This window comes from Dendrobates tinctorius, unplaced genomic scaffold (assembly GCF_039654945.1).
Source record: "Dendrobates tinctorius isolate UK_male_01 unplaced genomic scaffold, ASM3965494v1 ptg000138l, whole genome shotgun sequence".
Classification (NCBI taxonomy): Eukaryota; Metazoa; Chordata; class Amphibia; order Anura; family Dendrobatidae; genus Dendrobates; species Dendrobates tinctorius.
In genome coordinates, this window is record NW_027361806.1 from 27,980,804 (window position 1) to 28,005,328 (window position 24,525).

At 51.4% G+C, this 24,525-nt stretch overlaps 1 protein-coding gene across 2 annotated transcripts in view; it reads right to left on the reverse strand.

Annotated features, from left to right (window-relative positions):
- Window positions 1–11,455: 11,455 nt before the first annotated feature.
- The window catches only part of LOC141048831 (uricase-like), a 29,592-nt gene continuing 16,522 nt past the window's right edge, over window positions 11,456–24,525 (reverse strand). For both annotated transcript variants that reach the window (XM_073544902.1, XM_073544903.1), the window contains exons 2-8: window positions 16,607–16,819; window positions 16,274–16,390; window positions 14,130–14,208; window positions 13,843–14,029; window positions 13,236–13,359; window positions 11,801–11,884; window positions 11,456–11,620 (exon numbers count right to left, since the gene is read on the reverse strand). In XM_073544902.1, the coding sequence (XP_073401003.1) occupies window positions 11,546–11,620; window positions 11,801–11,884; window positions 13,236–13,359; window positions 13,843–14,029; window positions 14,130–14,208; window positions 16,274–16,390; window positions 16,607–16,819 (879 nt within the window). In that variant the 3' untranslated portion in view covers window positions 11,456–11,545. The remainder of the gene's footprint in view (window positions 11,621–11,800; window positions 11,885–13,235; window positions 13,360–13,842; window positions 14,030–14,129; window positions 14,209–16,273; window positions 16,391–16,606; window positions 16,820–24,525) is intronic.

The window sequence follows — 24,525 nt, forward strand, 5'->3', positions numbered from 1 at the left end:
TGTCCTCATCTACATCCATAGACATTAATATGGAGAAAGTATGTGCCCCCCACATCCACCTCCGGGGGCTTCTCTGTCCTCATCTACATCCATAGACATTAATATGGAGAAAGTATGTGCCCCCCACATCCACCTCCGGGGACTTCACTGTCCTCATCCACATCCATAGACATTAATATGGAGAAAGTATGTTCCCCCCACATCCACCTCCGGGGGATTCTCTGTCCTCATCTACATCCATTGACATTAATATGGAGGAAAGTATGTGCCCCCCCACATCCACCTCTGGGGGCTTCACTGTCCTCATCTACATCCATAGACATTAATATGGAGAAAGTATGTGCCCCCCACATCCACCTCCGGGGGCTTCACTGTCCTCATCTACATCCATAGACATTAATATGGAGAAAGTATGTGCCCCCCACATCCACCTCCGGGGGCTTCACTGTCCTCATCCACATCCATAGACATTAATATTGAGAAAGTATGTGCCCCCCACATCCACCTCCGGGGGCTTCACTGTCCTCATCTACATCCATAGACATTAATATTGAGAAAGTATGTGCCCCACACATCCACCTCCAGGGGCATCACTGTCCTCATCTACATCTATAGACATTAATATGGAGAAAGTATGTGCCCCCCCACATCCACCTCCAGGGGCATCACTGTCCTCATCTGCATCCATAGACATTAATATGGAGGAAAGTATGTGCCCCCCACATCCACCTCCGGGGGCTTCACTGTCCTCATCTACATCCATAGACATTAATATGGAGGAAAGTATGTGCCCCCCACATCCACCTCCGGGGGCTTCACTGTCTTCATCTACATCCATAGACATTAATATGGAGGAAAGTATGTGCCCCCCCCACATCCACCTCCGGGGGATTCTCTGTCCTCATCTACATCCATAGACATTAATATGGAGGAAAGTATGTGCCCCCCCCACATTCACCTCTGGGGGCTTCACTGTCCTCATCTACATCCATAGACATTAATATGGAGAAAGTATGTGCCCCCCACATCCACCTCCGGGGGCTTCACTGTCTTCATCTACATCCATAGACATTAATATGGAGGAAAGTATGTGCCCCCCACATCCACCTCCGGGGGATTCTCTGTCCTCATCTACATCCATAGACATTAATATGGAGAAAGTATGTGCCCCCCACATCCACCTCCGGGGGCTTCACTGTCCTCATCTACATCCATAGACATTAATATGGAGAAAGTATGTGCCCCCCACATCCACCTCCGGGGGCTTCACTGTCTTCATCTACATCCATAGACATTAATATGGAGAAAGTATGTGCCCCCCACATCCACCTCCTGGGGCTTCTCTGTCCTCATCTACATCCATAGACATTAATATGGAGAAAGTATGTGCCCCCCACATCCACCTCCGGGGGCTTCTCTGTCCTCATCTACATCCATAGACATTAATATGGAGAAAGTATGTGCCCCCCACATCCACCTCCGGGGACTTCACTGTCCTCATCCACATCCATAGACATTAATATGGAGAAAGTATGTTCCCCCACATCCACCTCCGGGGGATTCTCTGTCCTCATCTACATCCATAGACATTAATATGGAGGAAAGTATGTGCCCCCCCACATCCACCTCTGGGGGCTTCACTGTCCTCATCTACATCCATAGACATTAATATGGAGAAAGTATGTGCCCCCCACATCCACCTCCGGGGGCTTCACTGTCCTCATCTACATCCATAGACATTAATATGGAGAAAGTATGTGCCCCACACATCCACCTCCAGGGGCATCACTGTCCTCATCTACATCTATAGACATTAATATGGAGAAAGTATGTGCCCCCCCACATCCACCTCCAGGGGCATCACTGTCCTCATCTACATCTATAGACATTAATATGGAGAAAGTATGTGCCCCACACATCCACCTCCAGGGGCTTCACTGTCCTCCTCTACATCCATAGATATTAATATGGAGAAAGTATGTGCCCCACACATCCACCTCCGGGGGCTTCACTGTCCTCATCTACATCTATAGACATTAATATTGAGAAAGTATGTGCCCCCCACATCCTCCGGGGGATTCTCTGTCCTCATCTGCATCCATACACATTAATATGGAGAAAGTATGTGCCCCGCACATCCACCTCCGGGGGCTTCACTGTCCTCCTCTACATCCATAGATATTAATATGGAGAAAGTATGTGCCCCACACATCCACCTCCGGGGGCTTCACTGTCCTCATCTACATCCATAGACATTAATATGGAGAGAGTATGTGCCCCACACATCCACCTCCAGGGGCATCACTGTCCTCATCTACATCTATAGACATACATATGGAGAAAGTATGTGCCCCCCTACATCCACCTCCGGGGGCTTCACTGTCCTCATCTACATCCATAGACATTAATATGGAGAAAGTATGTGCCCCCCACATCCACCCCCGGGGGCTTCTCTGTCCTCATCTACATCCATAGACATTAATATGGAGAAAGTATGTGCCCCCCACATCCTCCTCCAGGGGCATCACTGTCCTCATCTACATCTATAGACATTAATATGGAGAAAGTATGTGCCCCACACATCCACCTCCAGGGGCATCACTGTCCTCATCTACATCTATAGACATTAATATAGAGAAAGTATGTGCCCCCCACATCCACCTCCAGGGGCATCACTGTCCTCATCTACATCTATAGACATTAATATGGAGGAAAGTATGTGCCCCACACATCCACCTCCGGGGGCTTCTCTGTCCGCATCTACATGCATAGACATTAATATGGAGAAAGTATGTGCCCCCCACATCCACCTCCAGGGGCATCACTGTCCTCATCTACATCTATAGACATTAATATAGAGAAAGTATGTGCCCCCCACATCCACCTCCAGGGGCATCACTGTCCTCATCTACATCTATAGACATTAATATGGAGGAAAGTATGTGCCCCCACATCCACCTCCGGGGGCTTCTCTGTCCTCATCTACATCCATAGACATTAATATGGAGAAAGTATGTGCCCCCCACATCCACCTCCAGGGGATTCTCTGTCCTCATCTACATCCATAGACATTAATATGGAGAAAGTATGTGCCCCCCACATCCACCTCCGGGGGGCATCACTGTCCTCATCTACATCTATAGACATTAATATGGAGAAAAGTATGTGCCCCACACATCCACCTCCAGGGGCATCACTGTCCTCATCTACATCTATAGACATTAATATAGAGAAAGTATGTGCCCCCCACATCCACCTCCAGGGGCATCACTGTCCTCATCTACATCTATAGACATTAATATGGAGGAAAGTATGTGCCCCACACATCCACCTCCGGGGGCTTCTCTGTCCGCATCTACATGCATAGACATTAATATGGAGAAAGTATGTGCCCCCCACATCCACCTCCAGGGGCATCACTGTCCTCATCTACATCTATAGACATTAATATAGAGAAAGTATGTGCCCCCCACATCCACCTCCAGGGGCATCACTGTCCTCATCTACATCTATAGACATTAATATGGAGGAAAGTATGTGCCCCCACATCCACCTCCGGGGGCTTCTCTGTCCTCATCTACATCCATAGACATTAATATGGAGAAAGTATGTGCCCCCCACATCCACCTCCAGGGGATTCTCTGTCCTCATCTACATCCATAGACATTAATATGGAGAAAGTATGTGCCCCCCACATCCACCTCCGGGGGCTCCTCTGTCCTCCATAGACATTAATATGGAGTTGCTCTTTTGCAGATATAACGGTCCTCGCTCTTCATATTTTAGAGGCATCTGTGTTGGTTTTGTTGCCCCTTCATCCAGAAGAGCATTTGTGGGCTCAGACCCTGATACTGGGGGGAGGCTGGGCTCACAATCTCCGGTGATGGATGGGGTTGGGGTACGGGCATGTGCAGCCGCTCATGTTCTCCCCCATGTCTGTATGGAGCTACTGTCATGGGGCAGCTGAGGTCCATCAGACGCCGATAGAGAAGTGCGATCCGTCACCGCACAGAACACACTGACGGGAGTCAGCCGCACCCGCAGCCCTCTATTGTACGGAAGTTGTACACCGCAGTGTTTGAGGATAGTAGATAATCGGTAGAGCGATTAATGTTATGTTTCGTCCCGTCCTGGGCCTTTTTCAAACATCGCTAGATCAGTAGTATAGGGAAAAAAGGTAGTAACTGCCTGGAGGATAGTCTCCTAGAGAGGACATGCAAGGTGCTATCCTGGGGCCGGGCGTACGCTCTTCCCGTGGTGACGTGCCCTCTTCCCGTGGTGGCGTGCTCTCTTCCAGTGGTGGCATGCTCTTTTCCAGTGGTGGGGTGCTCTCTTCCCGTGGTGGCGTGCGCTCTTCCCGTGGTGACGTGCTCTCTTCCCGTGGTGACGTGCTCTCTTCCCGTGGTGGCGTGCGCTCTTCCCGTGGTGACGTGCTCTCTTCCCGTGGTGACGTGCTCTCTTCCCGTGGTGGCGTGCTCTCTTCCCGTGGTGGCGTGCTCTCTTCCCGTGGTGGCGTGCTCTCTTCCAGTGGTGGCGTGCGCTCTTCCCGTGGTGACGTGCTCTCTTCCCGTGGTGGCGTGCTCTCTTCCAGTGGTGGGGTGCTCTCTTCCAGTGGTGGCATGCTCTCTTCCCGTGGTGGCGTGCTCTCTTCCCGTGGTGGCGTGCTCTCTTCCCGTGGTGGCGTGCTCTCTTCCAGTGGTGTCGTGTTCTCTTCCCGTGGTGGCGTGCTCTCTTCCCGTGGTGGCGTGCTCTCTTCCCGTGGTGGCGTGCTCTCTTCCCGTGGTGGCGTGCTCTCTTCCCGTGGTGATGTGCCCTCTTCCCGTGGTGACGTGCCCTCTTCCCGTGGTGGCGTGCGCTCTTCCCGTGGTGACGTCCTCTCTTCCCGTGGTGGCGTGCTCTCTTCCAGTGGTGGGGTGCTCTCTTCTCGTGGTGGCGTGCTCTCTTCCAGTGGTGTCGTGTTCTCTTCCAGTGGTGTCGTGTTCTCTTCCCGTGGTGGCGTGCTCTCTTCCCGTGGTGGCGTGCTCTCTTCCAGTGGTGTCGTGTTCTCTTCCCGTGGTGGCGTGCTCTCTTCCCGTGGTGGCGTGCTCTCTTCCAGTGGTGGGGTGCTCTCTTCCCGTGGTGGCGTGCGTTCTTCCCGTGGTGACGTGCCCTCTTCCCGTGGTGGCGTACCCTCTTCCCGTGGTTACGTGCCCTCTTCCCGTGGTGGCGTGCCCTCTTCCCGTGGTGACGTGCCCTCTTCCCGTGGTGGCGTGCCCTCTTCCCGTGGTGACGTGCCCTCTTCCCGTGGTGTCGTGCCCTCTTCCCGTGGTGTCGTGCCCTCTTCCCGTGGTGGCATGCTCTCTTCCCGTGGTGACGTGCCCTCTTCCCGTGGTGTCGTGCCCTCTTCCCGTGGTGTCGTGCCCTCTTCCCGTGGTGTCGTGCCCTCTTCCCGTGGTGTCGTGCCCTCTTCCCGTGGTGACGTGCCCTCTTCCCGTGGTGATGTGTGCACTTTTGTACAATAAAAGACTTGTCTAGCACAGTCTCTGCACATGCGGCTGACTGCCTTCAGTTTGTCTAGTTGGATTTATCCAGCTCCCAACCAAGTGGGCATCCTTACTATTATCTACTGCACAGGACACGTCTCCTCCAGAGTCCAGTGGTGGTGGCCTTACACCACTCCATCTGATGCTCAGCATTGTGCTTGGTGATGTATAGCTGCATGAAGCTCCTGGCAGGGCGCAGTGTTAATACCAGAGGAGGTCGGGACTATACAATGGGGCTGAAGGAGAAACCTGAATTCACTGATTGCGCGATACTTTTCTCTATATAGTTTATAAGAAAATTGTAGAATAGCAATTCCATAATGTTATGTTATGTGAGATGGAAATGCCCCGTGACGTTAGGATCTTCTGTGACCAGGAGAGCACTTTAGATATTAGCTGCTCTTTGTGGTGGAGGCTTTACAGGAATGTTCAGCAGGAAATAAATATAATTAAATGCCTTTAAAATAATAAACCTATATAGAAGAAACGCTGATACTTCAATGAAGGTTTTGAAGTTGCGCTGTCCGCCCGGGGTCCAGACTGTTCCTCGGCTCATGTTTGGCTCTGGAGAGCGTCCTCTGCATTGATCGGAGCGGTGTGTGCAGGGGGCGACCGAGCGACTGCTCATCTCAGTGGCTAAACCAGGCCCCTTCTGGGTGTGATCGGCCTAGGCGCTCGGGCAGCCCCATTCACACACTGCGCTGATGAAATACTGACACCGGTCTCCCCCGCCCCCCCCACTGTGGTTGCCAAACCAAAATGAGAAAACAAATCCATAAAATCCCCTTGTCTGATTTGGAAGATTTATTTGGCAAATTATATGGGAAAATAAGTATTTGGTCATTAACAAAAGTTCATCTCAATATTTTGTTATATATCCTTTGTTGGCAATGACAGCGGTGAAACGTTTTCTGTAAGTCTTCACAAGGTTGGCGCACACTGTGGGTGGTATGTTGGCCCATTCCTCCATGCAGATCTCCTCTAGAGCAGTGATGTTTGGGGCCTGTCACTGGGCAACACGGACTTTCAGATCCCTCCAATGGTTTTCTGTGGGGCTGAGATCTGGTATTTTTGAGGTTCCCCTTTAAGTTAACCATAACCCCGGAGTTCTCAAACCGCGTCGTAGCACAAGATTTCCAGCTTTACTTCCTCCACTGGAGTTTCAGTCTTGGTCGATGGTGGAGAAAAACTTCCTATAATTTATGTCTCTAATGCTGGAGCCTTAAAGGGGAACTCTATGAGATCCGGAGCTGCACTCCCACTGCTGCTGGCGGGGATTCCTGCCTGATAGATGGTGGGAGTTGTAGTCTGGTTCTCTATGTAATAACCACCCGCTGGCTGTAATCCCCCTGCTCCTATTTCATGGGGTCTTCCCTCCTCCGGAGTCGGTAACGGCTCACATTTCCTCCAGTATCGGGTGAGTACGCGGCCGGGGCTGTAGAGTAAGAGGATGGCAGATTGCGGGAGGACTCAGTCGTGAATTTGCGCTCGTTGCCTCCTGATCTGACCGCACTTTTCCCCGGATCCGTCCGTGGCGCTCGCTCCGTCGTTTCTCTTTTGCTTCCTCTGATTTTTCTTCTATTTTGTGATGTAAATTAAATCAGAATTTTGGATTTCACTTTAATTTCTCCTTTTTTTTTTTTTTGTTGCTGTGATTAATATTCATGAAGCCGGTGTCCGTCTCGGCCTCCATCATGTCTCAGCCTCCGTCCGTCTCGTCCTCCATCGTGTCTCAGCCTCCGTGGGTCTCGTCCTCCATCGTGTCTCAGCCTCCGTGCGTCTCGTCCTCCATCGCGTCACAACCTCCGTCCGTCTCGTCCTCCATCGTGTCTCAGCCTCCATGGGTCTCGTCCTCCATCGTGTCTCAGCCTCCATGGGTCTCGTCCTCCATCGTGTCTCAGCCTCCATGGGTCTCGTCCTCCATCGTGTCTCAGCCTCCGTGGGTCTCGTCCTCCATCGTGTCTCAGCCTCCGTGGGTCTCGTCCTCCATCGTGTCTCAGCCTCCGTGGGTCTCGTCCTCCATCGTGTCTCAACCTCCATGGGTCTCGTCCTCCATCGTGTCTCAGCCTCCGTGGGTCTCGTCCTCCATCGTGTCTCAGCCTCCATGGGTCTCGTCCTCCATCGTGTCTCAGCCTCCGTGGGTCTCGTCCTCCATCGTGTCTCAGCCTCCATGGGTCTCGTCCTCCATCGTGTCTCAGCCTCCATGGGTCTCATCCTCCATCGTGTCTCAGCCTCCATGGGTCTCGGCCTCCATCGTGTCTCAGCCTCCATGGGTCTCGTCCTCCATCGTGTCTCAGCCTCCATGGGTCTCGGCCTCCATCGTGTCTCAGCCTCCATGGGTCTCGGCCTCCATCGTGTCTCAGCCTCCATGGGTCTCGGCCTCCATCGTGTCTCAGCCTTGCTTGCCCCGTTCTCCTGCTCCAGATGACTTTTCTATATGGCTGACCCCTTTATTTTTATAGACGTGTGATTGCGCAGTGTCCGGCGTGTGCCGGTGACCCGCAGTGCACGGTATATACTATATATACAGACTGTCCGGTTCCGCTCTGCAGCCTCGAGGATGCGGCTCATTCACCTTCCATCAGGACCAGTTCTAGTGGCCAGTGATGCTCAGACTTTGCAGTCATACAAAACTACAACTCCCAGCATGCCCAGACCAACTCTGTCTTCTCAGGACATGCTGGGGGTTGTAGTTGTGCAGCAGCTGGAGAGTATTCGGCTGCAGATGAAATGTCTCCGTGGGCCGCCCCCTTTATGAAGCGCCCGAGTGGACCAGTGCTGGTGAAACGCACCGCTCCCCATCTCTGACCGCCGGGTCTTGTTCACACCAAGCAGATTAGCGGCAGAAAACGTTTGCAGCAAATTCAGGAAGATTGGCAGGAAACTTAGGTTGGTGCAGTCACCTGACATGACACATCCGCGCAGGAGGCAGAGAGTGAGCAACGGAGCCACAAAAGCTGCAGGGAAGGGGACGCAGAATATTGGGTGATCATTCCGCGACAAAGTGCGGGTGTGAGCGTCGCCCCGTGTCCGTCTACACGCGGAGAGTTCTGCAGCCTGTGGATTAGAGCTGCGTTCGCACCATGCAGATTATCCACCCGCTAACCTGGCAGAACATCGGCAGCTACAGTTAAGTGGTGTCTGCCCGCGGTGGGGTGCGCGGTGCTGGCGGTGCGGCCCGGGGCTTATCCTACACCCGTGGGCAGGAATGTCTGCCAGATGTCTCCGTATAGAATGACGGAGGAAGAGAAGAGGCACCAAGCCTGCACCATGGGCCGGACATCCAGTGACATTCCCATAATCCAGGATGTTGGATAATCCGGCATCTCTCCCGGATTACAGGCGCCTCACTGTAGATTACAGAGCGGTGGAGATTATTAGTGATAATCCTGTGGGATAAATGACGGATCGGTCACCGCTAGTCCGCGTTCTCCGACCCGACTGATCCTACTCTGACCTCTGCAGAAACCGGACCGGAGTGCAGGAATCATCACAGAAGATGTCTGCCCTTTCCGGAGCTGGATGACAAAAGTGGATTTTCTCCATAGAGATCCACAGGAGACCCAGACGCTGATAGTACAGTCCGCCCGATCATGGCGGCCGCCGTCACACGCTTCTCCATTCATCTTATGAACCAGAATACTCAGATCATGACACAAGAGATGTGGCCCCCGGCACGGAGCCCGGTTTTGCCACTGAGGACAGATTGGTCCGCTGCTTGCCCCTCTGTGCCCTGTCCTTGGGACGAGTCCACACATTTTTGGGGGTTTCTGTCACCTCATAGCACCGGAGACAAGACCCACAGGGGCCAGGCCCCCATATTCTCCAGGGGCCCCACAGCAGCCACATAGTTTGCTTCTTACCTACGCCCTCCACAAGATCCTACAACACCTGAGTATTAAAAGTAGGCGAGAAACGGCTATCAGAGGGGACGGGGCGCAACGGAGGGTAGATGAGGTATTGTCATCGGCACGGAGACGGGGGCACTGCAGCCATGGTGTCAAGTACTGTGATGGGGGCACTGTGCCCAGTAACTGTGATGGAGGCACTGTGACCGGTAACTGTGATGGAGGCACTGTGGCCGGTAACTGTGATGGGGGCACTGTGCCCGGTAACTGGATGGGGGCACTGTGCCCGATAACTGGGATGGGGGCACTGTGCCCGATAACTGGGATGGGGACACTGTGCCCGGTAACTGGGATGGGGGCACTGTGGCCGGAAACTGGGATGGGAGCACTGTGGCCGGTAACTGTGATGGGGCACTGTGCCCTGTAACTGTGATGGGGGCACTGTGCCCGGTAACTGGGATGGGGGCATTGTGCCCGGTAACTGGGATGGGGGCACTGTGCCCGGTAACTGGGATGGAGGCATTGTGCCCGGTAACTGGGATGGGAGCACTGTGCCCGGTAACTGGGATGGAGGCACTGTGCCCGGTAACTGGGATGGAGGCATTGTGCCCGGTAACTGTGATGGAGGCATTGTGCCCGGTAACTGGGATGGGGGCACTGTGCCCGGTAACTGGGATGGGGGCACTGTGCCCGGTAACTGGGATGGGAGCACTGTGCCCGGTAACTGGGATGGAGGCATTGTGCCCGGTAACTGGGATGGGAGCACTGTGCCCGGTAACTGTGATGGAGGCACTGTGCCCAGTAACTGTGATGGGGGCATTGTGCCCGGTAACTGTGATGGAGGCATTGTGCCCGGTAACTGGGATGGGAGCACTGTGCCCGGTAACTGTGATGGAGGCACTGTGCCCGGTAACTGGGATGGAGGCACTGTGATGGGGGGCACTGTGGCTTGTAACTGTGATGGAGGCACTGTCCCCGGTAACTGGGATGGGGGCACAGTGCCCGGTAACTGTGATGGAGGCACTGTGATGGGGGTCACTGTGGCTGGTAACTGTGATGGAGGCACTGTGCCCGGTAACTGGGATGGAGGCACTGTGCCCGGTAACTGGGATGGGGGCACAGTGCCCGGTAACTGTGATGGAGGCACTGTGATGGGGGGCACTGTGGCTGGTAACTTTGATGGAGGCACTGTGCCCGGTAACTGGGATGGGGGCACTGTGCCCGGTAACTGGGATGGGAGCACTGTGCCCGGTAACTGGGATGGGAGCACTGTGCCCGGTAACTGTGATGGAGGCACTGTGCCCGGTAACTGATGGAGGCACTGTCCCCGGTAACTGGGATGGGGGCACAGTGCCCGGTAACTGTGATGGAGGCACTGTGATGGGGGGCACTGTGGCTGGTAACTGTGATGGAGGCACTGTGCCCGGTAACTGGGATGGGGGCACTGTGCCCGGTAACTGGGATGGGAGCACTGTGCCCGGTAACTGTGATGGAGGCACTGTGCCCGGTAACTGGGATGGGAGCACTGTGCCCGGTAACTGTGATGGAGGCACTGTGATGGGGGGCACTGTGCCCGGTAACTGTGATGGAGGCACTGTGCCCGGTAACTGTGATGGAGGCACTGTGATGGAGGCACTGTGCCCAGTAACTGTGATGGAGGCACTGTGGCAGGTAACTGTGATGGGGGCACTGTGGCCGGTAACGGTGATGGGGCACTGTGTCCAGTAACTGGGGTGGGGGCACTGTGGCCGGTAACGGTGATGGGGGCACTGTGTCCAGTAACTGGGGTGGGGGCACTGTGCCCGGTAACGGTGATGGGGGCACTGTGACCGGTCAGTGGCATGGAGGTGCAATGCTGCTCCCATAATAGCGGCACAGTGTCGTGGCCCAGTATGGCGGCATTATGGCTGGTACTATAGGGCCGCTGCCGCTATCACTGTTAGGGACGGTGTGGTTGGCACCATGAGGGCATTGCAGGGGGACTAGTGTAGTAATGAGGGCACTACTACTGGACCACGCGCCTCATCACAACCTCCGGATCTGGCGGTATCCCCGCTCCCTGCCTGGGATCAGACCACAACGCTCTCATGAAGCAGCCATTTTATTATCCCAGATCACCACAAATCCAATGATTAAATGACAGGAGCAGAATTATCGTCTGTCGCTCGAGGAACATCACAGCTTGGATGAAGCTTTTCTCCTCACGGTGCCGGTGATGTTTCCATAGGGTTTATCTGAGGGCAGCAGGATCTGCGGAGACATTGGATATCATCATGTAATGCCGCCATCGTGTACAATCACATGAAGCCGCCATCAATCTGCTACCGATCTACAATCTCATGCCGCCCTCGTTCTCTGTACAGTGACATATATTGGGGTGACGCCCCATAGCTGCGGCCGGTGAACGCTGCGGCAGACGGTTCTCATTACCTCATCTTTGTTGTTCAGGCCAAACTTGCTCATGTCGATGGTGAAATAATGTTTGTTCGGTAAAATAACCTCAATTTCTTCAATCTGCAATGAACAGAAGTGATTATAGGAACAAGGCCCCACGAGTAGCACGGCTAATGCAAGAACAGTTCCCAAAGCTGACACCTGCCCCCGATCACAGAGGACGGGACGAGTAACGGAGGACGGGACGAGTAACGGAGGACGGGGCGAGTAACGGAGGACGGGACGAGTAACGGAGGACGGGGCGAGTAACGGAGGACGGGGCGAGTAACGGAGGATGGGGCGAGTAACGGAGGATGGGGCGAGTAACGGAGGACAGTATGAGTAATGGAGGACAGTATGAGTAATGGAGGACGGGACGAGTAACGGAGGACGGGACGAGTAACGGAGGACGGGGCGAGTAACGGAGGACGGGGCGAGTAACGGAGGACAAGACGAGTAGCGGAGGACGGGACGAGTAACGGAGGACGGGGCGAGTAACGGAGGACGGGGCGAGTAACGGAGGACGGGACGAGTAGCGGAGGACAGTATGAGTAATGGAGGACGGGACGAGTAATGGAGGACGGGACGAGTAATGGAGGACGGGACGAGTAACGGAGGACGGGACAAGAAACGGAGGACAAGATCCTTAAAGGAGGTCAGGATGGCGGCACAGATTCAGACGTGACATAAATGGCCCAAAAATCTTAATCAGCTGAAACTTTTTCGCCACATACACTATGGTCAACTGAAAATGCAGGAGGTCTCTGTCCACAACCCTGTAACCCCCAACCCAGACCCCTCTGTCCCCTACAGAAAAGAGGAAGGAGAATGGATGGATAAAGAACAGATGAGTCTGCACAATCAGATGGTGAGAAATTAGCTGAATGTCAGTCCCATAGTCCCGCGCTCCCCATCCTACGGTCCCGCGCTCCCCATCCTACGGTCCCGCGCTCCCCATCCTACGGTCCCGCGCTCCCCATCCTACGGTCCCGCGCTCCCCATCCTACAGTCCCACGCTCCCCATCCCATACTTACCGTCCTATAGTCATGCCAACACGCCCTACAGTGACCATCCTATAGTTCTGTAGTTCCCGTCCTATAGCCCTGCAGTTCCTATCCCATAGCCCTGCAGTCCCCGTTCTATAGTCTTACAGTTACCATCCTATTATCCGGCAGTCGCCATCACTCAATCGTGGATGGTAAGTCTGCGGAGTATAAGCCCTCTGAGGACGGACCCCATAACTTTGTATTAGACAATCCGCTGCACAGACAGAAGAAATTAATCGATGCCAAATTGTGAACTTCTGGGATAAAACAATGTTGTTCTCGGAGACGGTGGATCCCTTTGATATCACACCGGACCACCTCCACTTACGACACTTCTGACCATTGCACATATGGAGACCCCGGCCGTGTGTCCCCCGCTCCGTACCTGAGGGACGCTGCTCAGGCCCAGCACCTGGATGTCGTACAGCGTCTTCTGGACGGAGGGAGAATATTCTCCTTTGTCGTATGGACCAGAAAATTTGTCAAGGATGATTTGTTTCACGGTTCCCCTGGAGAAACAAGAAGACGTTGGTCAGATGATCGTCACCCGGTGCTGGATTCATGATTGGGTATATGATCATTAGAGCAGGGACTAATGAGGACATACATCCATCCTGCACATCAGGAGCACCTAAGGCCCACCGAGCCTAGGGCCATGCTATCTACTGAGGACCTAACAATGTAAGGAGCGGTGGGGCACACAATCGCCCACCGCTCCCGTTCACACGAAGATCTTCGGAGCCCTAGTTCTTGGGATTTGTGGGAGACCGAGTATTCATACCCCAAGTTATCGGGAGGCTGTCCCTAACCAATGGATGGGGTGTAACTTCTAAACTTGAGCATGCCCTTGCAACTCGCTAGCAGCCGCTGCAGGGGCCTGTAGTGTAACATGGCAGCCGTTCGATAGAGTGGACCTCTCTTCTGGCTCATAAAAGGGACCACCCTCTACGATGAGAAAATCCCAGGGCTGTGCCAGACACAAGGCCACTTACCAGATGGCATCAAAGTCGAGCCCCTTGTAGGAGCTGAACTTCCATTTGCAGTTGACGATGGTGGAGAAGCAGCGGTCCTTCGCCTCGGGGAGTGTTGTGTATTGATCTTTTATAAAACCTTCGAATCCGGACTGTGTCGTCTTCAGAAGGCGCAGATCTTTAATTCCTGAGTAAACAACGGGCTGACCTGCGGAGGAGACACCAAAATAACAACATCAGATGAAGGTGCGGACCCTACAACACCCGGGCAAGGACAACCAGACTTGTTCCTGACGGAGTTCTCTTACCTCCTCGCTCCTGTTCTACTTCACAGAAATGGGTGCCCTCGGAGGAATAGATAAAGGCATGAACGTGGTCCACTCCGTCCTGCACCCGAAACAGAGGCATGAAGAGAGAAATGCATGAATTCCCTTATGTAATCAGATGGAAAACATCTGTTCTTTCTGGCAGAGTTACCAAGCTTGTGCACGCATCACTTTTTCCCATTGGTATACAGGGAGCTCCCCCTAGTGGTGACTGCAGAAAGGATCTCATCATGTATCTCTGTATACAGGGAGCTCCCCCTAGTGGTGGCTGCAGACAGGATCTTATCATGTATCGCTATATACAGGGAGCTCCCCCTAGTGGTGACTGCAAACAGGATCTTATCATGTATCTCTGTATACAGGGAGCTCCCCCTAGTGGTGGCTGCAGACAGGATCTTATGTATCTCTGTATACAGGGAGCTCCCCCTAGTGGTGACTGCAAACAGGATCTTATCATGTATCTCTGTATACAGGGAGCTCCCCCTAGTGGTGGCTGCAGACAGGATCTTATCATGTATCTCTGTATACAGGGAGCTCCCCCTAGTGGTGGCTGCAGACAGGATCTTATCATGTATCTCTATATACAGGGAGCTCCCCCTAATGCTTCAGCAAAGCATTTGACAAAGTCTCTCATACAATCCTTATTGAAAAAATGACTAAGTATGGAATGGACAAGGCAACTGTTAGGTGGATTCATAACTGGCTTAGTGATCGGACCCAAAGAGTGGTCGTAAATGGCTGTACATCCAGTTGGAAGAATGTCTCAAGTGGGGTACCACAGGGCTCTGTCCTGGGCCCTGTATTGTTCAACATCTTTATCAACGATTTAGATGAAGGAATTGAGGGTAAACTGATTAAATTTGCTGATGACACAAAGCTAGGAGGGATAGCTAATACTAGAGAAGAGAGAGAGAGGATTCAAAAAGATTTAAATAAACTGGAGAAGTGGGCACCAACTAACAGAATGGTTTTTAACAGGGAGAAATGCAAAGTACTACATCTGGGCAATAAAAATGAAAAAAGCATATATAGAATGGGAGGAATAGGGCTAAGTGACAGCACATGTGAAAAAGACTTGGGTATACTAATAGATCACAGACTGAATATGAGTCAACAGTGTGATGCAGCAGCAAAAAAGGCAAATGCAATTCTAGGATGTATTAACAGAAGCATACAGTCTAGATCACGTGAAGTCATTATTTCCCTCTACTCCTCTTTGGTCAGACCTCATCTGGAATATTGTGTCCAGTTTTGGGCACCACATTTTAAAAAAGACATCAACAAACTGGAGCAAGTTCAGAAAAGAGCGACCAGAATGGTGACCGGTCTGCAAACCCTGTCTTATGAGGAAAGGTTGCAGGATTTGGGAATGTTTAGTTTGCAAAAGAGAAGACTGAGAGGAGACTTAATAGCTGTCTACAAATATCTAAAGGGCTGTCACATTGTAGAAGGATCAACTTTATTCTCATTTGCACAAGGAAAGACTAGAAGCAATGGGATGAAACTGAATGGGAAGAGACACAGATTAGATATTAGAAAAAACTTTTTGACAGTTAGAGTGATCAATGAGTGGAACAGGCTGCCACGAGAAGTGGTGAGTTCTCCTTCAATGGAAGTCTTCAAACAGAGGCTGGACAGACATCTGACTGGGATGATTTAGCGAATCCTGCTTTGAGCAGGGGGTTGGACCAGATGGCCCAGGAGGTCCCTTCCAACTCTACGATTCTATGATTGGGTTTTTTTTTTTTCTATGATTGGTGACTGCAGACAGGATCTTATCATGTATCTCTGTATACAGGGAGCTCCCCCTAGTGGTGGCTGCAGACAGGATCTTATCATGTATCTCTGTATACAGGGAGCTCCCCCTAGTGGTGGCTGCAGACATGATCTTATCATGTGTCTCTATATACAGGGAGCGCCCCCTAGTGGTGGCTGCAGACAGGATCTTATCATGTATCTCTGTATACAGGGAGCTCCCCCTAGTGGTGGCTGCAGACAGGATCTTATGCATGTCTGTATACAGGGAGCTCCCCCTAATGGCGACTGTTCTGCTTTATTTTTATTTTTGTAGTGGATTTTGAAATTTTTCAGAATGATAAAGCCTTTGACCAAGTATCTACAAATACCTTTTTAAAGCGTCTCCAGGGGGCTTCTTCGATGTCGGTCTGCACTCTTGTCACATGACTGAAGGATGTGAGGAAATGATTACAAATCTCCAGAGAGAAGTCCTCAATGGTGTTTATCTATGCAATAAAACAAGATATAAAGTCATTGTTGCAGATGACGGCCGGGAGACGATATAATCCGACAGTCAAAGGCGACAGAAATGGAATAAATTGGGCCCTGAGCGTTAATAATCCCCCTGTGGTGAAAAATATAGGTGTGGAATGTCCTGGCTGCCACCAGAGGGCGCTAGCATACACATTCAATAACCACAAATAAATATGAATGATTCTCACCCCTTTGGTCTTGGCCAGGGCGTAGACGGTATTCTTGATGGTATCGGTGGGAATGATGTCGCTGTTATCGCCCTCCAGGTAATCCTTCTTGGAGCTCAAGGTGAGCTGCACCGAGGCCTCGATCTCCCGGATGTAATGCCTCTCGCCGTCTCTCCGGATCTGCAGAACTTTCACAGCGTTCTTCCCATAACCCGTCCGGACAAACTCCACGTCCTGGAGAACAAAAATCAAAAGCAAATTGTCATGTCAGTGATGAGAATCCGATGCTGCACTTCGTGGGGTCGTCCCGATATACGGACCTCGTAGAGACTCAGAGAAAGCGAAGAAACGTGGGTGATATCCGGCAGCCCCCCGCTTCTAACGTGCAGTTTTTATTCCGAGGGTCTTGTAGTACGCAGAGAGCAGGGGCGTCTGTACAGGGATTCTGCATGGGGATTCTGTACAGGGCGTCTGTATGGTGGGTCTGTATGTATGGGGATTCTGTATGGGGTGTCTGTATGTACGGGGATTCTGTACGGTGGGTCTGTATGTATGGGGATTCTGTATGGGGATTCTGTACAGGGCGTCTGTATGGTGGGTCTGTATGTATGGGGATTCTGTATGGTGGGTCTGTATGTATGGGGATTCTGTATGGTGGGTCTGTATGTATGGGGATTCTGTATGGGGCGTCTGTATGTATGGGGATTCTGTATGGTGGGTCTGTATGTATGGGGATTCTGTACGGTGGGTCTGTATGTATGGGGATTCTGTATGGTGGGTCTGTATGTATGGGGATTCTGTACGGTGGGTCTGTATGTATGGGGATTCTGTATGGGGCGTCTGTATGTATGGGGATTCTGTACGGTGGGTCTGTATGTATGGGGATTCTGTATGGGGCGTCTGTATGTATGGGGATTCTGTATGGTGGGTCTGTATGTATGGGGATTCTGTACGGTGTCTGTATGTATGGGGATTCTGTATGGGGCGTCTGTATGTATGGGGATTCTGTATGGTGGGTCTGTATGTATGGGGATTCTGTATGGGGCGTCTGTATGTATGGGGATTCTGTATGGTGGGTCTGTATGTATGGGGATTCTGTACGGTGGGTCTGTATGTATGGGGATTCTGTATGGGGCGTCTGTATGTATGGGGATTCTGTACGGTGGGTCTGTATGTATGGGGATTCTGTATGGGGCGTCTGTATGTATGGGGATTCTGTATGGTGGGTCTGTATGTATGGGGATTCTGTACGGTGTCTGTATGTATGGGGATTCTGTATGGGGCGTCTGTATGTATGGGGATTCTGTACGGTGGGTCTGTATGTATGGGGATTCTGTATGGGGCGTCTGTATGTATGGGGATTCTGTATGGTGGGTCTGTATGTATGGGGATTCTGTATGGGGCGTCTGTATGTATGGGGATTCTGTATGGTGGGTCTGTATGTATGGGGATTCTGTACAGGGCGTCTGTATGGGGCGTCTGTATGTATGGGGATTCTGTATGGGGCGTCTGTATGTATGGGGATTCTGTATGGTGGGTCTGTATGTATGGGGATTCTGTATGGGGCGTCTGTATGTATGGGGATTCTGTACGGTGGGTCTGTATGTATGGGGATTCTGTACGGTGGGTCTGTATGTATGGGGATTCTGTACGGTGGGTCTGTATGTATGGGGATTCTGTACGGTGGGTCTGTATGTATGGGGATTCTGTACGGTGGGTCTGTATGTATGGGGATTCTGTACGGTGGGTCTGTATGTATGGGGATTCTGTACGGTGGGTCTGTATGTATGGGGATTCTGTACAGGGTCTGTATGTATGGGGATTCTGTATGGGGTGTCTGTATGTATGGGGATTCTGTACGGTGGGTCTGTATGTATGGGGATTCTGTACGGTGGGTCTGTATGTATGGGGATTCTGTACAGGGTCTGTATGTATGGGGATTCTGTACGGTGGGTCTGTATGTATGGGGATTCTGTACGGTGGGTCTGTATGTATGGGGATTCTGTACGGTGGGTCTGTATGTATGGGGATTCTGTACGGTGGGTCTGTCTGTATGGGGATTCTGTACGGTGGGTCTGTATGTATGGGGATTCTGTACGGGGTGTCTGTATGTATGGGGATTCTGTACGGTGGGTCTGTATGTATGGGGATTCTGTACGGTGGGTCTGTATGTATGGGGATTCTGTACGGTGTGTCTGTATGTATGGGGATTCTGTACGGTGGGTCTGTATGTATGGGGATTCTGTACGGTGGGTCTGTATGTATGGGGATTCTGTACAGGGTCTGTATGTATGGGGATTCTGTACGGTGGGTCTGTATGTATGGGGATTCTGTACGGTGGGTCTGTATGTATGGGGATTCTGTATGGGGTGTCTGTATGTATGGGGATTCTGTATGGGGTGTCTGTATGTATGGGGATTCTGTATGGGGTGTCTGTATGTATGGGGATTCTGTACGGTGGGTCTGTATGTACGGGGATTCTGTACGGTGGGTCTGTATGTATGGGGATTCTGTACGGTGGGTCTGTATGTATGGGGATTCTGTACGGTGGGTCTGTATGTATGGGGATTCTGTATGGGGTGTCTGTATGTATGGGGATTCTGTACGGTGGGTCTGTATGTATGGGGATTCTGTATGGGGTGTCTGTATGTATGGGGATTCTGTACGGTGGGTCTGTATGTATGGGGATTCTGTACGGTGGGTCTGTATGTATGGGGATTCTGTACGGTGGGTCTGTATGTATGGGGATTCTGTACGGTGGGTCTGTATGTATGGGGATTCTGTATGGGGTGTCTGTATGTATGGGGATTCTGTACGGTGGGTCTGTATGTATGGGGATTCTGTATGGGGTGTCTGTATGTATGGGGATTCTGTACGGTGGGTCTGTATGTATGGGGATTCTGTATGGGGTGTCTGTATGTATGGGGATTCTGTACGGTGGGTCTGTATGTATGGGGATTCTGTACGGTGGGTCTGTATGTATGGGGATTCTGTACGGTGGGTCTGTATGTATGGGGATTCTGTACGGTGGGTCTGTATGTATGGGGATTCTGTACGGGGTGTCTGTATGTATGGGGATTCTGTACGGTGGGTCTGTATGTATGGGGATTCTGTACGGTGGGTCTGTATGTATGGGGATTCTGTACGGTGTGTCTGTATGTATGGGGATTCTGTACGGTGGGTCTGTATGTATGGGGATTCTGTACGGTGGGTCTGTATGTATGGGGATTCTGTACAGGGTCTGTATGTATGGGGATTCTGTACGGTGGGTCTGTATGTATGGGGATTCTGTACGGTGGGTCTGTATGTATGGGGATTCTGTATGGGGTGTCTGTATGTATGGGGATTCTGTATGGGGTGTCTGTATGTATGGGGATTCTGTACGGTGGGTCTGTATGTATGGGGATTCTGTACGCTGGGTCTGTATGTATGGGGATTCTGTACGGTGGGTCTGTATGTATGGGGATTTTGTATGGGGTGTCTGTATGTATGGGGATTCTGTACGGTGGGTCTGTATGTATGGGGATTCTGTACGGTGGGTCTGTATGTATGGGGATTCTGTACGGTGGGTCTGTATGTATGGGGATTCTGTACGGTGGGTCTGTATGTATGGGGATTCTGTACGGTGGGTCTGTATGTATGGGGACTCTGTACGGTGGGTCTGTATGTATGGGGATTCTGTACGGTGGGTCTGTATGTATGGGGATTCTGTACGGTGGGTCTGTATGTATGGGGATTCTGTACGGTGTGTCTGTATGTATGGGGATTCTGTATGGGGTGTCTGTATGTATGGGGATTCTGTACGGTGGGTCTGTATGTATGGGGATTCTGTACGGTGGGTCTGTATGTATGGGGATTCTGTACGGTGGGTCTGTATGTATGGGGATTCTGTATGGGGTGTCTGTATGTATGGGGATTCTGTACGGTGGGTCTGTATTTATGGGGATTCTGTACGGTGGGTCTGTATGTATGGGGATTCTGTACGGTGGGTCTGTATGTATGGGGATTCTGTACGGTGGGTCTGTATGTATGGGGATTCTGTACGGTGGGTCTGTATTTATGGGGATTCTGTATGGGGTGTCTGTATGTATGGGGATTCTGTATGGGGTGTCTGTATGTATGGGGATTCTGTACGGTGGGTCTGTATGTATGGGGATTCTGTACAGTGGGTCTGTATGTATGGGGATTCTGTACGGTGGGTCTGTATGTATGGGGATTCTGTACAGGGTCTGTATGTATGGGGATTCTGTACGGTGGGTCTGTATGTATGGGGATTCTGTATGGGGTGTCTGTATGTATGGGGATTCTGTACGGTGGGTCTGTATGTATGGGGATTCTGTACGGTGGGTCTGTATGTATGGGGATTCTGTACGGTGGGTCTGTATTTATGGGGATTCTGTATGGGGTGTCTGTATGTATGGGGATTCTGTATGGGGTGTCTGTATGTATGGGGATTCTGTACGGTGGGTCTGTATGTATGGGGATTCTGTACGGTGGGTCTGTATGTATGGGGATTCTGTACGGTGGGTCTGTATGTATGGGGATTCTGTATGGGGTGTCTGTATGTATGGGGATTCTGTATGGGGTGTCTGTATGTATGGGGATTCTGTATGGAGTGTCTGTATGTATGGGGATTCTGTACGGTGGGTCTGTATGTATGGGGATTCTGTACGGTGGGTCTGTATGTATGGGGATTCTGTACGGTGGGTCTGTATGTATGGGGATTCTGTACGGTGGGTCTGTATGTATGGGGATTCTGTATGGGGTGTCTGTATGTATGGGGATTCTGTACGGTGGGTCTGTATGTATGGGGATTCTGTATGGAGTGTCTGTATGTATGGGGATTCTGTACGGTGGGTCTGTATGTATGGGGATTCTGTACGGTGGGTCTGTATGTATGGGGATTCTGTATGGAGTGTCTGTATGTATGGGGATTCTGTACGGTGGGTCTGTATGTATGGGGATTCTGTACGGTGGGTCTGTATGTATGGGGATTCTGTACGGTGGGTCTGTATGTATGGGGATTCTGTATGGAGTGTCTGTATGTATGGGGATTCTGTACGGTGGGTCTGTATGTATGGGGATTCTGTACGGTGGGTCTGTATGTATGGGGATTCTGTACGGTGGGTCTGTATGTATGGGGATTCTGTATGGGGTGTCTGTATGTATGGGGATTCTGTACGGTGGGTCTGTATGTATGGGGATTCTGTATGGAGTGTCTGTATGTATGGGGATTCTGTACGGTGGGTCTGTATGTATGGGGATTCTGTACGGTGGGTCTGTATGTATGGGGATTCTGTATGGAGTGTCTGTATGTATGGGGATTCTGTACGGTGGGTCTGTATGTATGGGGATTCTGTACGGTGGGTCTGTATGTATGGGGATTCTGTACGGTGGGTCTGTATGTATGGGGATTCTGTATGGGGTGTCTGTATGTATGGGGATTCTGTACGGTGGGTCTGTATGTATGGGGATTCTGTATGGAGTGTCTGTATGTATGGGGATTCTGTACGGTGGGTCTGTATGTATGGGGATTCTGTATGGAGTGTCTGTATGTATGGGGATTCTGTACGGTGGGTCTGTATGTATGGGGATTCTGTACGGTGGGTCTGTATGTATGGGGATTCTGTACGGTGGGTCTGTATGTATGGGGATTCTGTATGGGGTGTCTGTATGTATGGGGATTCTGTACGGTGGGTCTGTATGTATGGGGATTCTGTATGGGGTGTCTGTATGGGGATTCTGTACGGTGGGTCTGTATGTATGGGGATTCTGTACGGTGGGTCTGTATGTATGGGGATTCTGTATGGGGTGTCTGTATGTATGGGGATTCTGTACGGTGGGTCTGTATGTATGGGGATTCTGTATGGAGTGTCTGTATGTATGGGGATTCTGTACGGTGGGTCTGTATGTATGGGGATTCTGTACGGTGGGTCTGTATGTATGGGGATTCTGTACGGTGGGTCTGTATGTATGGGGATTCTGTACGGTGGGTCTGTATGTATGGGGATTCTGTACGGTGGGTCTGTATGTATGGGGATTCTGTACGGTGGGTCTGTATGTATGGGGACTCTGTACGGTGGGTCTGTATGTATGGGGATTCTGTACGGTGGGTCTGTATGTATGGGGACTCTGTACGGTGGGTCTGTATGTATGGGGATTCTGTATGGAGTGTCTGTATGTATGGGGATTCTGTACGGTGGGTCTGTATGTATGGGGATTCTGTACAGGGTCTGTATGTATGGGGATTCTGTACGGTGGGTCTGTATGTATGGGGATTCTGTACGGTGGGTCTGTATGTATGGGGATTCTGTACAGGGTCTGTATGTATGGGGATTCTGTACGGTGGGTCTGTATGTATGGGGATTCTGTATGGGGCGTCTGTATGTATGGGGATTCTGTACGGTGGGTCTGTATGTATGGGGATTCTGTACGGTGGGTCTGTATGTATGGGGATTCTGTACGGTGGGTCTGTATGTATGGGGATTCTGTACGGTGGGTCTGTATGTATGGGGACTCTGTACGGTGGGTCTGTATGTATGGGGATTCTGTACGGTGGGTCTGTATGTATGGGGACTCTGTACGGTGGGTCTGTATGTATGGGGATTCTGTATGGGGTGTCTGTATGTATGGGGATTCTGTACGGTGGGTCTGTATGTATGGGGATTCTGTACGGTGGGTCTGTATGTATGGGGACTCTGTACGGTGGGTCTGTATGTATGGGGATTATGTACGGTGGGTCTGTATGTACGGGGATTCTGTACGGTGGGTCTGTATGTATGGGGATTCTGTACGGTGGGTCTGTATGTATGGGGATTCTGTACGGTGGGTCTGTATGTACGGGGATTCTGTACAGGGTCTGTATGTATGGGGATTCTGTACGGTGGGTCTGTATGTATGGGGATTCTGTATGGGGTGTCTGTATGTATGGGGATTCTGTACGGTGGGTCTGTATGTATGGGGATTCTGTATGGGGTGTCTGTATGTATGGGGATTCTGTACGGTGGGTCTGTATGTATGGGGATTCTGTACAGGGTCTGTATGTATGGGGATTCTGTACGGTGGGTCTGTATGTATGGGGATTCTGTATGGGGTGTCTGTATGTATGGGGATTCTGTACGGTGGGTCTGTATGTATGGGGATTCTGTACGGTGGGTCTGTATGTATGGGGATTCTGTACGGTGGGTCTGTATGTATGGGGATTCTGTATGGGGTGTCTGTATGTATGGGGATTCTGTACGGTGGGTCTGTATGTATGGGGATTCTGTACAGGGTCTGTATGTATGGGGATTCTGTACGGTGGGTCTGTATGTATGGGGATTCTGTATGGGGTGTCTGTATGTATGGGGATTCTGTACGGTGGGTCTGTATGTATGGGGATTCTGTACGGTGGGTCTGTATGTATGGGGATTCTGTACGGTGGGTCTGTATGTATGGGGATTCTGTACGGTGGGTCTGCATGTATGGGGATTCTGTACGGTGGGTCTGTATGTATGGGGATTCTGTACGGTGGGTCTGTATTTATGGGGATTCTGTACGGTGTGTCTGTATGTACGGGGATTCTGTACGGTGTGTCTGTATGTATGGGGATTCTGTACGGTGGGTCTGTATTTATGGGGATTCTGTACGGTGTGTCTGTATGTATGGGGATTCTGTACGGTGTGTCTGTATGTACGGGGATTCTGTACGGTGGGTCTGTATGTACGGGGACTCTGTACGGTGGGTCTGTATGTATGGGGATTCTGTACGGTGGGTCTGTATGTATGGGGATTCTGTACGATGGGTCTGTATGTATGGGGATTCTGTACGGTGGGTCTGTATGTATGGGGACTCTGTACGGTGGGTCTGTATGTATGGGGATTCTGTACGGTGGGTCTGTATGTATGGGGATTCTGTACGGTGGGTCTGTATGTATGGGGATTCTGTACGGTGGGTCTGTA